Genomic DNA, 16,036 nt, shown 5'->3' with positions numbered 1-16,036 from the left:
CCCCCCCCCCCGACAGCAGCAGTTGCCACTGCTACAGCAGCCTTATGTCGCGTCAGCGGAAACAAGAACATCAAATTAAGAATCTCAGTTGTTGTTCAGTAAGAAATGATAACATCTACAATTGAAATCTTTATTACAGTATACTGTTCAAGTAAAATAAAATGTACAATTCTATAGTTGCAGCATATATAAACATAACAAAACATAAAACTTCAAAAGTAAAAGTGCACTTGCAGAAGGAGACAAACCATCACACAATGCCAATATTTTATGAAAACCAATAAAAACCATTGACCATCTGTCTCTTGATATCTTAACTACCGCATGTTTGCGAAGCATCTTTTTCCGTTCAGTGTGCTGGCTCACCTAAAACGCACACGGTCTGTAGGGGAGGACCTATGCTGACACTGGAGGAGAAGATGGGGGGATAGGTTTGTTTAGCTCTCCTCTAGGCTGGGTCAGGATGATCTGCTCCCCAGACAGAAGCAGTGCCTTTGACTCAACAGCGGGGCGGGATGTTTTTAACTTATTAACTCGCAACTTCGTTCTCCTGCCACTGCACCACAAGAGGAAACCACGCTCTAGTGGAAATTCCCTGATTCTCTGTGGGGCAACACAGGGTCAGTCCTAAGGAGAAAACATCTGGGTCGGCAAACTCAAAAGACATCTACTAGCAGAGTAGAGCTGCTTGATAAGGCGATGTGGAAACTACTTCAAAAACAAGGTTAGAAACCGAATCCTGACTCAAGGCGCACTTACAACCTTGCTTGATTAAACAGTGTCGAGCCTCTATGAGATAACTGAGTGGGCAGCATGAACGGTTCTCCAAACATGGCACTGAACAAACCTGCTGTGGCTTCCTGTGACGTGCCTTCCACAGAATGTGCAGAGTCAATTAAAAGGAGGTCAAAAACAAAAAAGGGAGAAACAGCCCAGCAGATGGAGTCAAAGGCATTGATAGTTTTGCAAAGATTGATGAGCCTGTCTTAACTTTACACTGCGAGAGGACCAGAGACACGCGGACTTTAACACAGGCGGTGTCTGATGATGCAGACTTTGGGAACTTTGGAGTAAAATAAAGAGCAAAATCTCTTTTTTGTGTGCTTTAAACCTGACCCACAGGCTCATCTACGTGGAGTGACGGGACCGGTCCCTTTGACTGTTGACATGGTGACGAGGAATAATATACTGCAACTCCACAACATCAAGTATATCACTAAGGTCAACACTCATAATGTCATAATAGTGCATTTGAATGTGAAGCCAAAAATTAAAATGACCCCATATCTTAGCGTGGACTCTACAATTGGGCCTGTATGACTTTAGAAAACCTCATCAGCTGATGGTATTTGGATATGGAAAAATTGTCTTTATTTGGTTTTATATACGTGTGTGTGTAATAAATATATATATTTTTTTGGACTCTAAACCAAAAGCTGTTCATGTTGACTTCATTTCGCCTATAAGAGGATACATTTGGACTGTTTATCAATTACTCACTATGAATGACAGGCTGAATTTAAAGTACAGTTAAGTCAAATAATGGATAATAAAAAGTTTGCCTTTATGAATAAATGTATATCCTGATAAATTGAACAATCATTATGCACAAACTAGTTTACCAATAATAATTTACAAACAATGATGTGCAAACATAGAAAGCATATAGGTGTAATTAAAATCAAAATGAAAAGCTCTGAGATTAAACAACAATAGGGCGGCCCAGAGACAACCCTTGACTCGTCCCGGTCTGGTAAGTCACTGAGAAAAAGGTGAAGACTCCTCTTCTTTCTGATCCCAGCGTGTTGTCTCTGAGGGGTGTCCCTGCCCAGACACAGGGGCAAAGCGCACCCCCCTCAGGTTAGAAGTACAGAGTCTTACCAGAGGTTAGGGGTCAGGGGTTGCAGTGATCTCCATGACCACTTATCCTGGTGATCCAAGGTGTGTGAGACTGCGGAGAGAAGAGTCCCACACACCAAAAAACACCTGGAGCCGGAGGAGAGAGCGGAGACAGGGAAAGTGATCACTGACATGGTGTGTGTGTTTAAAGAGAGAGAGAGAGAGAGGTAACGTTTATATTTAAAAGTACCACCAGCCTGAGTTGATGACAGGCCACTGACCTGTAGAGGGCGTCCTGTCTGTGTGGGCCTGTGGGCTCAAGAGAGGGCGGGGCCCCCATCCCTAGCAGTTACACTGCTGCTTATTCTGTGTGGTGGTGCCTCTCGGCTGCCGCAGCTGCCTCAACGAAGCGTCTCCATACTGGATACCTGAACCCATCCTCTCCGGGTCCAACTCGCCTTTGAAATGAACAGTAATGAGAAGTGTCAGCGATGCAGACCCACCAGTATACATAGTAAAGCTAGGCTATCCACAAGGCTTCACGCACTCAAGCACACAGGTCCTAACACGTGATGAATGGAGCCGTGTACCTGAATCTATCTTGTTGAGGATGATGCGAGCGCACTTCAGGAAACCCTCCTCGACATTCTCCCCCGTCAGAGCACTGGTCTCCAGGAATATCAGCTCTACATAGGTACAGCAATCAATAAGAAGCACACATTCAAGGTGGAGGAAAAAGAGAAAGGGAAACAAAAAACAGAATGGGGGTGGAAAAGAATAATGGAAAGGTAAGCGTAAAAATGAATGCACACAAATAAAAAGGAGACAGAGACTTGAAAAGTGAGATAATCAGTTACCATTCTCCTGAGCAAAGCGTGACGCTTCCAGGAAGGTCACCTCTCTGTCTGTTTCAAGGTCTTTCTTGTTGCCACACAGGATAATAACAATGTTGGGGCTCGCCAGAGTCCGTGCATCCGTCAGCCAGTTGGTTAGGGCGTTGTATGTCTCCCGACTGTAAGACAGGACAGGACACACGGTCACATAATGTGACACAATGGTTTATTCTGAGGTGTAAAAGATTAACATGTTAAGCTCAAATGATTTACAGTGTCTGCATCCCCTCAAGGGTCCAAGAAACATACCCACATTATATATGTGGTCCTTTAATGTACTTTACTTTGTGTTGCAAATAATGCATTCCCAACTGAATTTCATTTCATTTTTTTTATGTCCTTCTATTTTAAAATATGCATGTATAACTTTCCTTGCTGAAATAGCAGCCTTTATAGAAACGCCTTTATATATGAAAACTTACTAGCTGCGGGTTATTTCCATTCAAGGCCAAAATACTTTCTACCAGGTGCCCAGATCATAAGTAGCGGTATGTCAGATATATCACAAGGACCATATCTTCAGAGGGTGACTGTATGCAAAACAGGAAGTGAAGGATCGTTGTGTTACAGGGCGCTAACAGCTTTTTATTTAATAAAATGTGTCTAACTTGCCAAACCAATCAAAACGTTAAATGTCTGGGTGGATTTGTGCTTACCTCCTCCCCTCATACTATTCAGGGCTAGTTACCAAGTAACTAGTTAGTCAAAAAAGTATTAAGCCTATGCCGTTTCCCTGCTCAGCTCGCTAGATTAATGATTACATAGTCGGCCTGTTGGGCGGTGAAGATGGTCAAAGGACTTTCATGGAAACTTCTTTGGGTTGATGCCACTGCTCACCATGGAGACAGGACCCTGGTGTCCATGGTAACATTAGGCCAGTGAGGTGAGCAGAAGGGTGTGGGTCAGCAGAGTGATGTTTAACAGCTGCTTTCACAAACAGCCAAAGACTCACGTCCCTCCTCATCCACACGCAGCTGCAATCAGATTCACATGCTCTCTTTTTTTTTGTGTCCATCATCCTGCTAACCTTTTCACCTGGGAGAAGGGATAAATGTCTCCATCTCCCACTCACTCCCTTGTTTTTCATCTCCTCCTCCTGCAACCCCCCTGCAGTTTCTCTGTATATTACAGCTCCTGCTACTCTGCGCACCATCTCTCCCTCCACAAAAGCACATACATCCTTACTAACACAAACTATTACATTCCTGTCTCTCTGCATTACTGTCCTCACTCCATCTTGACTTCACAACCCCTCTATCGCTACACAAAGCTTATGAAATACAAGCCTGTGTGAGTGGGTTCTGGTGTTCGTATTTCACTGTGTAGTACATAGTCATCTGATTGTCTAATTGCACAATTTCTGGAGGTAGTACAAACACACTATAGTGTGTTTCTTTGCTTTTCTTTTTACATCTCACAGACTGAAGACAATAATAGGTGCTCCTGCAAATAAAGTTATTATTTTATATTTGTAAATGTTCATTCTGTCAGACAAATTTGTAGTATAAGTAAATTGTGGAAAGGCAGGACGGTAAGTGCAGGGATTGTTTTACCTGGTAATATCATAGACGAGGAGCGCGCCAGCTGCTCCTCTGTAGTAGCTCCGTGTAACTGAACTGTGGAGGGAAGGCGGAAAACAAAGAATGTATTCACAGTATCAATATCAGCTGGTGAAAGTTGGCTGGAGAAGGTTAATAAGAAACTGCCTCTTGCTTTTAACTATTATTTTTTCATTCGTCCAATGGAGCCGCTCAGAGACTGGGACATCTCCACATGCGATTGTGGGTAACCGTTTGAAACTGGATGTTGCCCAGAGACAGCACGTCTGCTCAGTAATTCATGTTAACCTTGTATTTCTAAAAATGTTTGACAAACCCAGGGCAGGAAATATTGTAGACCGTTACCGGAATCGCTCCTGCCCAGCAGTGTCCCAGATCTGCAGTTTGACCGTCTTTCCACCAACATTGACCACTCTGGAACCAAACTCCACGCCGATGGTGTGGTTGGAGTCCTGTTTAACTGCAACAGGAATGCAAAGGGAAGAGGTAGAGTGAAAAAGGGCAAAACACTGAGGTAATAGCACAGCAGAACAACTAACGTCTGCATGGTTGTGCCACCATGGTTTCTGTTGGCTTTTTTCCTGGCATGTGCTGCTTGAAGAGAAGCCAATGTGGAGACAACACTTTAAACTCCCCTCCCCAAATCTTACCACTAATCTATAATATGCTGGTGTGTTGAAAAGACCTAATCTGTTATCTTCAAACGCCTCACATCCACATTAGAGACACAGGGACACTGTTAAACTCCCCCCTCCCCCCCTTCTCTCTCTCCAGTGACTTATCAGGGTTTAATCAAATGAATACAAGCATGTGTGTGAGTAGAACAAGTTTGAATAATTATGAGACAAGCTTAGCACGTACTGCCTTGGTTACCTACTTACTAGCTTACTTATCAACATCTTCAGCGCTAAAGTTCAATGGATAGTTAAAATGTTTTGATATAACGGGTACACTGAATTACAGGTGGAGTATGGACACTTGTACAATGTAACAATCCAACAGCACTGCAACAAGCCCTGACTTTGTGGAGCTTGTTATGTTCAGTTGTATTGACACTTCCAGGGAACTGTAGATGTAACTCAATTTTTGAAGCCATTGTTAATCAGGGTCTTTTATTGGATTACAGTATACAGTAAATCTTACTTTAATGTTATTGTAATTTAACCATAAAATACTAGGGTACAAACCCTCTTCTAAACAAAACAAACATAAATAATACTATTTTTTTTTTAAACCCTTCATAGATTCCCAACTTCACATCCCAAAATTCGAGCTAACTAACTTGATTTGTTTATTTAAAAATGTAGTTATGTACTGTCTTTGTAGGTCCCTAAGCCAGAGAACGGTGGTCATGTCACATGTTATATTTGGCTGGCTCAATAATGACCCTGTGTGAATGTTTCAAATGTGGACTGACACACAATTCAAAACAAATTAGCAGTGTAACCACACAACAGAGGGAGAGGGAGGGTTTATTTGGTGTGGGTGTATGTGGGTTTGTGTGTGTGTGTCATAAAACTACTCCAATCAACAAAACTAATCGTGACTATGTCAATTTCTGTGTGTAACACTTACACTTGTTCTCAATGAATTGGTGAAGGAGGCAGGATTTCCCTGTCCCAGCACTGCCAATCACCAGGAACTTAAACAGGAAGTCTGCAAGCAGAGGAGAGGAGGCAGAGATCAATGCAACACCGACGTCAAGGGAGAATCTGAACCGGCTGCTCTTTTCGATCCTCGGAGACAATCCTTGGATTTCCTCTTAATCCCATTGAGCTTCTACTTGGACAGCATCCAACAACCTCAAATTAGCCAACCAATCACAAACGCTTGCATGGAATCAGCTACTAGGCCTGCACGATTCAGGGAAAAATATGAATTACAATTTTTTAGCTCACGACCTTTTTCTGCACACATGAACCATGACAAAACAAAACAAATTGGCAGTGCCGAACTGATTTTTTCTTTGGCAGCTATACCACAATGCGCATCACCACAGGCCTTGTAAACATAGAGAGTTCCATGAAGAGAGGGGAGAGCACTGTAGCGCTTTAAATCCTACTTTATACAATCTATATTTAAAACTCACAGAAGAGATTGGTAGCGTTTGTGATGCAGTGGGCTCGTAAAATTAAAGGAGATGCAAAAAAAATCTTTTTGATTTAAACTTTTAATCAAAAGTGATTAAAAAATGAAATCATGAACGGGGTGAATCGTGACAAAGATTAACCGTGCAGGCCTACCTGCTACTTATGATTCTGACTGAATATGCTTGCTTGTCTGAGGTGAAAAAGAACTGAAGCCTTGAAAAGCACTTAAAAGGACGTCATTAGAGCAAATCCAAAGCTTTAGAGTTATTGAACATGGCTAAGGTTAACGCGGGGATTGAATGACCACAGCCAGCTGGCTGAACAGATGTTGCTGTTGTGGAGAGTGAGCACTTAAGGCCGTTTTATGGTTCTGAGGAGGCTCCACGCTGAGCTTTCGCCGTAGCCTACGTAAGTGTTTATACTTGTGCCAGGTGTATGTCGAGCCGGTGTGTGTGTGTGTGTGTGTGTGTGTCTCTAGAGTTAGAGAGAGAGAAACAAAGTGTCTCCCCTGTGTTTTCTGACCACGGTGAGACATCTGTAAGAGTTAACCATCTCCTTGGTTTCATGTTGTTTCTGGAGAAGGAGAACCAGGAAATGAGTCAGGGTAAATGCATAGACAGTTAAAGAAGTGGACCAACAGATCCCGTTGTTCTGGACGGAGGCACGTTTCCGGTGATGTGTTCCTGCGCTGCCTCTAACTGAGCTTGACGACGTAGACGTGACGTGGGCAACGTGTCTGAAAGTTTAAGTCTTCTGGTAGCTGTGCCCAGAATAATCTCAATCATTCCCAGTCAGCAGAGACGGAGAGCGTAGGTATACGTATGTTAGGGGATAACATAGGCACATGCTAATTACTGCTAACTAACATGCTAGTTAACGTTCGTAATTAAACCTAAACAGCTGATGTAAGTCCAAACTGTCTGCATGCATCTCCTGACAATACGGTGATTTCTCAACTCTGCAAGGGTAAATCGTGTGGTTATGACACAATTGTTAGCCTATTTTTACAAAAACATGGTGTTCAGCCTACATAATCAGTTTCGATCCTCTAATGTGGAACAAGAGGCAGAGCCAGCCTGGTGGCGAAGAAGCAGCCAGATGCTTCTCAACAGTGTGGGCTGTAAGCAACGATAGTGCAGGGGGCATTTACTGTACATGTGTAGGCTGGGCTTCAGTTCCAACAATGAGGTGATTGAAGAAATTAAAAGTGTGTATATGTGTGAGAATCATAACCGAGTTTATGAGTAATGCAGAGAAAGAAAGTAAAAGTTCGACAGGAAACCCGTGACTGCGAGAGTAAAAAATAACGGTTGCAAACTACACCTTTGCTCCCGAGAGCCTGCTTCAGTTGGAATTTAAAGACGCCGTGCAGGCAGAAGTGCTGGCCTGCAAATGATTAGTGACTAGTGTTGAGATTACAAGCAAGGTGAACATCCTGGCAGTATTCAGCTCCACCCAAGGTCAACAGAAACAGTACTTTAATAGAAACAGAGGAGCAGATGCGATCGATCTTTAGTTCCTGCGTGGCATTTAAACGTTTAATGCTAGAGCTCTTAGAGCCACCCTCATCGGCCAACACCCACCACCACCAGATCAGTTTATGGTGGACCTTTGTTTGTTGAAGTGGGTGTTTCTTCAAGCAACACAAGCTAAAGGTCAAATTCACGGTAACAGAACTGCTAAATAATAAGCAAAGGAGCCTAGACTTCACTTACAGTCCCAGCAGTCAGCGTTACAACCACACGTTGTCAACGGTCGTGACAGCAGAGCTGACAGAATCAAAAGCCAACAGCTCAGTTTTAAAAGCTTGCCTCAGCTTTCCGGCATCTTCCCAGACATCACATAAATCCCCTGCGAGATCTGCACACAACAATCAAGCTGTCAATACGTCAAAGCAATGGGGAGAGAGGAATGCAGCACTGCCCTCTCAACATCAGCCTTTTAGGCTATTGTATTCTTTACACATCAATATTAAATAACCCAGAGGGAACAGACCAACACGGTTATCCCCATTCACTGACACGGTGGTAACACTTAAAACACTCAGGCCCAGATCTACCTTGGTTTACGTCCGATGTGTCTTCTGATCGAATGACAAAGTGCACAGGGAATTTGCACTCGAAGCTACTAGAGAGGTTTGCCTCATTGCACAAGACAGAAGGAAAATATGGAAACTGGAGAGATTAGATTTAATTCCAAATGTAATAAACATTATTACAAAAAGTAATATGCAACAAAGGCCAACATCAAATACAAGATGGACGTTTATCACTATTTTCTGAAGTTGTATAAACTAAGCCATTAATTAAAAGGACTAGATGGCGCCCGGATTGCTCAGTTGGTAGAGCGTGCGCCCATATATAGATGTTTATTGCTCAATGCAGCGGGCCGGAGTTCAACTACAACCTCCGGCCCTTAGCTCCATGTCTAAAAATAATCTTCAATAAATAAATAATACAAAAAAAGAAACAAAAAAAAGACTACTGCTAGATTAATCAGTAAATTTGGCTTTTTACAACTCCGATGCCAATCCGGTACTTGAAGAATGACACCAAAGAAAAGGCTCTTTTAGTTTTATTTAATTGAATATTATTTAAATTTAACAATATATTAAAATGTTAAAGTACTTAAATATATAATAAGTAAATCTAAGTCACCTAACACACAACTACAATAATTTACCAATAAATAAGTTAGACTATTAACAAGTAACAACCAAATTAATGTTGAGTCGGTATGCTAACCAGAGCCCAGAGGGTAAAGGCATTTTAAAAGTAGTCTACAATGACGTTAGCTTGTGTAACGGTAGACTACAGAGAAAGTGTGATATTTAAACGTCCGCTTGGGAGCAACAAAGGGAAAATGTTTCAGTCAACACATTAAGTGGAACCGAAATGAGGAACCAAAATTTGCATTTGAATCCAGTCCGGTTCCATAGTGGAACCGGGTCTTTGTACCTGACCCTAATAATAAATCATGAAAATGAATATTTGTAGCAGCTCCAGTATCTCCTCACATATTGTCTACATAAAGCAATATGGATTATAAAAAATAAGTTAGCTCAGTTGTCCATAAACGATTAAGAAATTGTTCAGTAACATCAAAACAAAGTGTTTAGTATGATATAATTGTCAGGACTCAAAATTGCTTTGAAAAAAAATCTGATTGATATTTAAAAACTGCAAGACCATATTTTTTATATTTCCATATTCCTATATAAACCACATTCTGTAACTATACAAGATAACCTACTGAAAGAGTGCCATATGGATCTAATATCAAATGAATTCAAAACTACAATGAATTCACTCTGGGCCCAATAAACCTCGCTCTGTACTTTGTGTATTCATATTGCTTTTTGCCAAATCCACTACCGGCCCTCCATGAGAGGAGACAGCACAGGAGACAGACAGAAATCAATAAAAGGCTATTACAGCTACCATTACCGCTGGCACTTTCACCTGAATACAGCCCACTGGGATGTAGTTTTATACAAGGAATGAAGGAGACAGGGTACCAGTAGAAAAAGATGGAGTGTGTGAGTATGAGTGTGTGTGTGAGAGAGAGATCACAACAGGAGAGGATGATGGTGTGCCATTTATTTAAAATAACTGGGCCTTTGTGCCACTGACAGCATCAGGCAGAGTCATGATGAATTAATAGTAATAACTTTCTGTCACTGGGAAAGTTATTGGTGGTCTGTCATAATGTCAATGATCACAGACAGGTGCAACCTTGTCTTCTGTCAGCATGAGCTTGTAATGAAGATTGGCTGTAGTGCAGACAGAAATGAGGCTATATGGATTCAGGATGTGAACAGATGTGGTATAAAAAGCACTGAGACATGCAACAGCTGCTGCTCTACAGGTAACCGAGGTATATTTAGCCACAGCTTCCAAATTCCTCATATACAGGCCTAGTGGCTAGGAGCTACCTCTTACAAAGTACACAGCATTTAAGACTGACTGCAACAGTCTTGGAGCTTGTAAGGTCGCTTAACTGGCTTCAATTTCAATGTTCACATGTTACCACAGCGTCTGCAAACACATACTTGTATCGACATGACTGAAACTCTGTGTCAAAGTTTGCCCAACTTTTACCTAGAAATGTATCACCATCTCTTTGCTGGTGGCCGTTTAAGGAAGCAGAGCACTCCGCCATCGTAAGATGGAGGTGTCAGGTAATACACACGTAACGTTAGCCCTCGCAATACATCGGTTTCTTTGAATGAAATGTCAGCAGCATTAAATGTTGTTTATCACACTGTAAAAACAACCAGACGTGGTGAGGTGGCAGCCTGCAGCTAGCCTAAGCTAACCATGTAGCTAGCTAGATAGCTAGCTAGCTAACTAAAAACGAGCCAGTCAGTCTCATCATACCACAGAGCAGTGTGTATGTAACTCTAACGTTAACAGCTAGCAAGCATGAAATGACATCCTGTCACCACACATAAACATACCGTATGTCTCAGACATGTTGACCCTCGCTGTATGAAGGACTCTATCGGGTCTTTTTACGGTTCTCTTGGTGACAGCTGTGTGCTCGCAGGGTTCACACCTCTTCGGGGTGTTTATCTACGATGCTAGAGATTTCCTGATTCCTTCCTTTCTAACTTCTTACTAGCTCCGTCCTAACCAGCACGGCAGCTACGTCCTACGTCATTCGTTGCCTTCGGGTGTTCTTGGTCGTGTAGGAAGTTTGATAAGAGCGAAAACGACCAACTCGACAAAAAAGGGAAGTGGAAAATAAATTGAGGTTTCTTTGTAGTAGAAATGAGTTATACATGCCCCACATTTTAAACCCTGAAAACCCCGTAAATAACCCTGTGGTTTGTATAGAAAGTTAGTCAAATTGGCTAATGTATCAATAGGCCTACATTCGCACTTGTGTCGTTTGTCAAAAAGTGTTTCCGTTAATTAACAAAAAAGAGAAAGATACCAGAAGGCTGTGTAGGCTACCGCAGTTAGAATTTAGTTTCATTGCTAATTATTTAAATTTGCGAGTATTGTTCAGTACAGATAAGAATGTGCTCACTTCGAGAACTGTAAGGCAGTAGCCTATTAGTTGGTTAAGACAGTATTTGCCTACTTAGCGGTATTTCTCAATGTCAATAAAAGCAGTCTTAGTCGTTTTTCAGAAGGATTTCATTCGGTTAATTCCATTAAGGCCAATAGTTTAAAAGTCAAGCATTGTTGATAGGTAGTTAGTCTATATGTCTGTATGCAGTCTAGCCACAAGGTGGCAGGCAAAGATTAGGGACTTGAGAGCTGAATTTTCTAAACATAGCAAAGCATGGTCCCACTGCTGATACTGAAGCCTTATTCCGCAGCCTGTTACATGTTAGTCATTTTGATTGTACGAACCCTCATATCTCTCTCCCTCCCCCCCCCACACACACACGTCAAAGTCTGTTGTAATGGGAGTTATGCACACAGTAAATGTGGTGTCTTTGGCAACCAGATGACTACTTTACCCTGAAAATAATTACTCAAAGCAATGTCTTTTGAGGTTTTAGAGGACTGAGGAATGTCTGTTTTCTTGTTCTTTGCTTTATCATCCATCACCTTTACACACACACACACACACACACACACACACACACACACACACACACACACACACACACACACACACACACACACACACACACACACACACACACACACACACACACACACACACACACACCCCAGGGCGTGGAGTGCAGCGCTGCCCAAGGGCAACAGGTGATAAATTACAGAACCTTCCACTCTGCTACTATCTCTCCCAGTTCCTCCCTGCCTTTGTTCTGCTTTGGCACATTCCCTCATCCTCCCTAGCCCTGTTAAAAGCTCTTTTCATTAAGATTAAAGACAGAAGGAAACACAAGGCTCAGCATCGTGTGGGGGCACGGATGTTTTCCTAAGGTGGGTTACAAGAAAGGCTGGCCTCAAAGGTGTGCAGCAGGCAGAAAGAAAAGAGGAAGTTGTTGCTTCCGTTAGGTGCTCTGCTTACTTTTGTGGCTGTCTGAGTTCATTGTGTCTCTCTTGTCATCTTACTTGTCTTCTTGTCCATTGCAGGTGTCATCATCAGAGCAGACATTTGTTTGGACTGCAGGGCAAACAAGGTGCGTGTGTGTGGGTGTGTGTGCGTGTGTGTTTGCGCGTGTGTGTGTGAGGGTTTTTTGGGGGATTTTGACCTTTGACTATCCTATCACTAACAGTACAGACTAAAAAGAGAGACACCGGTTGGTTTCACAGGCTTTTAGAAAGAAATGTAAAGAAAAAAAATAGCTATGAAGGGAGGGGGGTATAGAAATGGAAAATAAGACCCTTTCATGTTGGGTCCAGACAGCTTCAATCCCAGATCAAAACAAATGTGTTCATGATGAGCACATTGGGGAAGCCCCACATAAACCCAACAACATTCACGATGTTTACCACTAACAATGAGTCATTTGCCATAGGAAAATTTGAGTCAATCACTTCTTGAGACAGGTGGGCTCTGCGGTTGGCTGGCATCACTGTAAATATAAAGGTGTTTGAGTCATAAGCCATACAGTAAAACAGAGGGATGCCTGACGCCATGCTGTTTAATATACAGACACAAAGGCATTCTATGAAGTAAGAGCTATTAAGACATACTGTGGGGTGAACATAGCCGAAAGGTGTGAATGCATAAAGGAGTTGAATTTTGTAACATGCAAGAATTTTGTATTTACTCGAGTCTGCAGATGTCACAGGTAAAGGCGCTGTGAATGCAGCAACTGAAGTTTGAAAAATCACAGGTCTAAAACCCAACTGTCAAAAACTGAATGAGGCTCTCAACAGACTGTTATGTGTGTGGGAGCTAACAGTACAGCTCTGATTCAGACCGAGGGAGTGTATTCATGTGCATGCTTACTCTGTACAGTAGCACTTGTGCAAATGTTTGTTTGCACGCCAGAGCATCTGCGTCAGTTTCTCTCCCACCTCACTGGACTTCACTCTGCAGTGCCTAAGTAAGTGAAAGCCCCAGCCGATTTGACTTTCCTACTGTTCTGCAATTTTATCTATAAAAATAATAAAGTAAACCAAATAAATAAACCATAATGAGTGGGCTATTTTATCATGCTCACATCATTTCATTACATTTTTCTCAGATTAACTTCTTTTTATTTTGCTTCACAGATTAAACACATGTGTTCTGGCACTTGTTATAAAAAGGGTAAAGATTTGGAAAGAAAATGAAAAAAAGATTGCATTTTGTTTAGGACTTTAATTTTGGTTTAGTGCATTGGTTTAGTCCATACTTCACAGAAGTCAACCAGTTACCCCATAATACGTCACTTTGATATGAAGGTTACATGCTAAAAGGTGACTTCCTTTAAGGCCACAGCAGACAGGGTGATCTAAAATAGAATGAAGGCATCACAAGCTACCCAGAGGCCCACAGACCTATTGGTTTTCACTTGGCAGATAAGGACATTCACTAACTACAAGGGTATTTTTGCTGCGGGATTAATGTAACTCAGAATTCATACATTTTCAGATTTAGTAGTGAACACATACACATCTACATACTCAACTGATCCACTTATTGTTGGTCCACTCTGTAGGTGGCCATGGAAAGGTTATGAAGTGAGACCCATTTCCAAGAAAATAGAAGAATGTCAATGAGTTCAAGGGCCCAAGCAAACCCAAAACAGCAACAACCCAGGCATCTCATAACATAGCTCCGGAAGCCTAATGTGATCCTGAAGGGTTCAAATTTAATGGAGCAAAGCATGCAAGCTAGATCAGACAGGCCAGTTGTACTCCTACATTCACACATGGCACATATACGTTGCTTGCTGCAACAAATATTGAACAAACCCTTTGCATTAGTGTAGTTGTCAAAGCTTTGCCCACTCTATTGATCACCAATGAATAGTAGCTGAACGCAGTGTTTTTCTGTGTGTGTTGGTGGCAGCTCAGATCTTTGGCGACTACAATGACAAATCATGGATATCATGAGTAGGACACTTGGCTCTGTTCAGTTGGTTTGTGTGCTTGGCAATATCACTCCTTATCTTTCACTCAAAATCTTCTCTGAGCGTGTTGTATTCTTCAGGAAAGTGATGCAATTCGATATTCACATAGTAAACCCATTCCACGTGACTGAACAAAGGATTTACGACCCTTTTTAGTCACATGGTTTGTCCATATTTACTTTGCTTTACTGGCAGAATGACAGTAAAGATATGTGAGCACAACTGCATTTCTGAAATACACACCATACTGCAAGTTTATTGGGTTAACCTAACTATAACCAACACAGTCGAATACATCAATATTACAACAAATCCTACATTCATTGAGGTTATCATGTTGTATAATGTTTTAAATAGGTATTGATTCAACTTTATAGTCATTTTTGAGGCTATGATCTCTGCTGCTGTTGACCTGTATGTTAACTGTGTTGACAGAAATAACCCCTGCTGACCACTCCAGTGGCAGATCGCTATCTAAACCCCAGCAACCTCCTCCGTACATCCTCTACTGTCAGGGCTCAAAGTCACCTCTCTTCACTTTCAAGCCACTCATTTTGTTCTTCCTCCGTTTTTCACACAGCCACACAGCCTGGAGGGAAAAAAAGGATGGCAGCCAAATGTTTGTTGTCAGCTGTTTGGAGACGGCAAGAAGGCTTCAGCGCTTTTTTCACCTGGGAGTCAAATGTGTAAAAGAAACATATTAAAACTAGATTTGACACTAAAAATACACGTCACCTTATATATATATATATATAGTGGGTGTGTTGAAAGATGACCTGACAATCACATTAGCAGAATACCCCTATTCACAGAATATATATATATATATATATATATATATATATATATATATATATATATATATATATATATATATATATATATATATATATATAATAAAATGAATGTTGGCTAAATCCATTAAGTTTCTGTGATTATATATCCGCCATCTTTTTGTATATGTTACTTAAACTTTCACTGATACATTTCCCAATCACTTGTGCTAAAATTCACTAACTTTTGTAGAAGAATGTAGAAGACTTTAGTAGGGCTGAGAGAATTATTTTCTGGGGGAGGGAAAGGGAACACTGAAGAAAAGTAAATGCAACCTGAGAGAAAACTATGCAACAGTGTCTTATTCAGGATGTCATAACATACAGTCTCTTTAAAAATTCCCATCAAATTGTTATTTTCACACATTGCATCAGTCAGTTGCGTAAGAGCTTGGAAACATCAACCAAAAGTTATTGCTGAAATCCTACAAAGAAAAAAAAAAATTACCAAAAAATCAACATGCCCTGATGTGTTTCTGTCTTCTTTGTGGCCCCATTAAAATAATCAATCACAGTCTTTTGCCTCATGTTATGACACATATTGACATATGGAAGGTCTCATCACCTGCTATCACTGCTGGATGTGACTTGTTGAGGAATCCTTGCATGATGTCATTCACACTGTGTGGAATTCAAGATCATCCCCGGGGGTAAAAAGTGAAAGAGTAGCCAGAGGCGCCACATCTTCTGTAGGTGACTGTCAGTCCTTTCACCTCCAGCACTGCAAATAAGAAGAACTAATATTTCTTACTTTAGGGGTATTCTGCTAATGTGATTGTCAGGTCATCTTTCAACACACCCCTAAGTGGAAAGACCTCCCCAGAAAACATCA

The 16,036-nt window shown here is 41.5% G+C and overlaps 2 protein-coding genes across 2 annotated transcripts in view; one reads left to right on the top strand and one right to left on the bottom strand.

Annotated features, from left to right (window-relative positions):
* ap2s1 (adaptor related protein complex 2 subunit sigma 1) overlaps positions 1–7,581 on the top strand; it is a 13,957-nt gene extending 6,376 nt beyond the window's left edge. Inside the window, exon 6 of the transcript XR_004656081.1 lies at positions 7,570–7,581. The gene's annotated coding sequence lies outside the window, so the exon portion shown is untranslated. The remainder of the gene's footprint in view (positions 1–7,569) is intronic.
* The window catches only part of rab4b (RAB4B, member RAS oncogene family), an 11,512-nt gene extending 465 nt beyond the window's left edge, over positions 1–11,047 (bottom strand). Inside the window, exons 1-8 of the mRNA XM_034867499.1 lie at positions 10,841–11,047; positions 5,867–5,947; positions 4,637–4,751; positions 4,286–4,348; positions 2,697–2,851; positions 2,430–2,525; positions 2,121–2,297; positions 1–1,986 (exon numbers count right to left, since the gene is read on the bottom strand). The exon at positions 1–1,986 is cut by the window's left edge and continues 465 nt beyond it. Of these exons, the coding sequence (XP_034723390.1) occupies positions 2,182–2,297; positions 2,430–2,525; positions 2,697–2,851; positions 4,286–4,348; positions 4,637–4,751; positions 5,867–5,947; positions 10,841–10,856 (642 nt within the window). The 5' untranslated portion in view covers positions 10,857–11,047 and the 3' untranslated portion in view covers positions 1–1,986; positions 2,121–2,181. The remainder of the gene's footprint in view (positions 1,987–2,120; positions 2,298–2,429; positions 2,526–2,696; positions 2,852–4,285; positions 4,349–4,636; positions 4,752–5,866; positions 5,948–10,840) is intronic.
* Positions 11,048–16,036: the final 4,989 nt, after the last annotated feature.

Source organism: Etheostoma cragini, chromosome 3 (assembly GCF_013103735.1).
Source record: "Etheostoma cragini isolate CJK2018 chromosome 3, CSU_Ecrag_1.0, whole genome shotgun sequence".
Classification (NCBI taxonomy): Eukaryota; Metazoa; Chordata; class Actinopteri; order Perciformes; family Percidae; genus Etheostoma; species Etheostoma cragini.
Note: the sequence above shows the minus strand (reverse complement) of the source record. Positions and strands in the feature narration are given on the sequence as shown.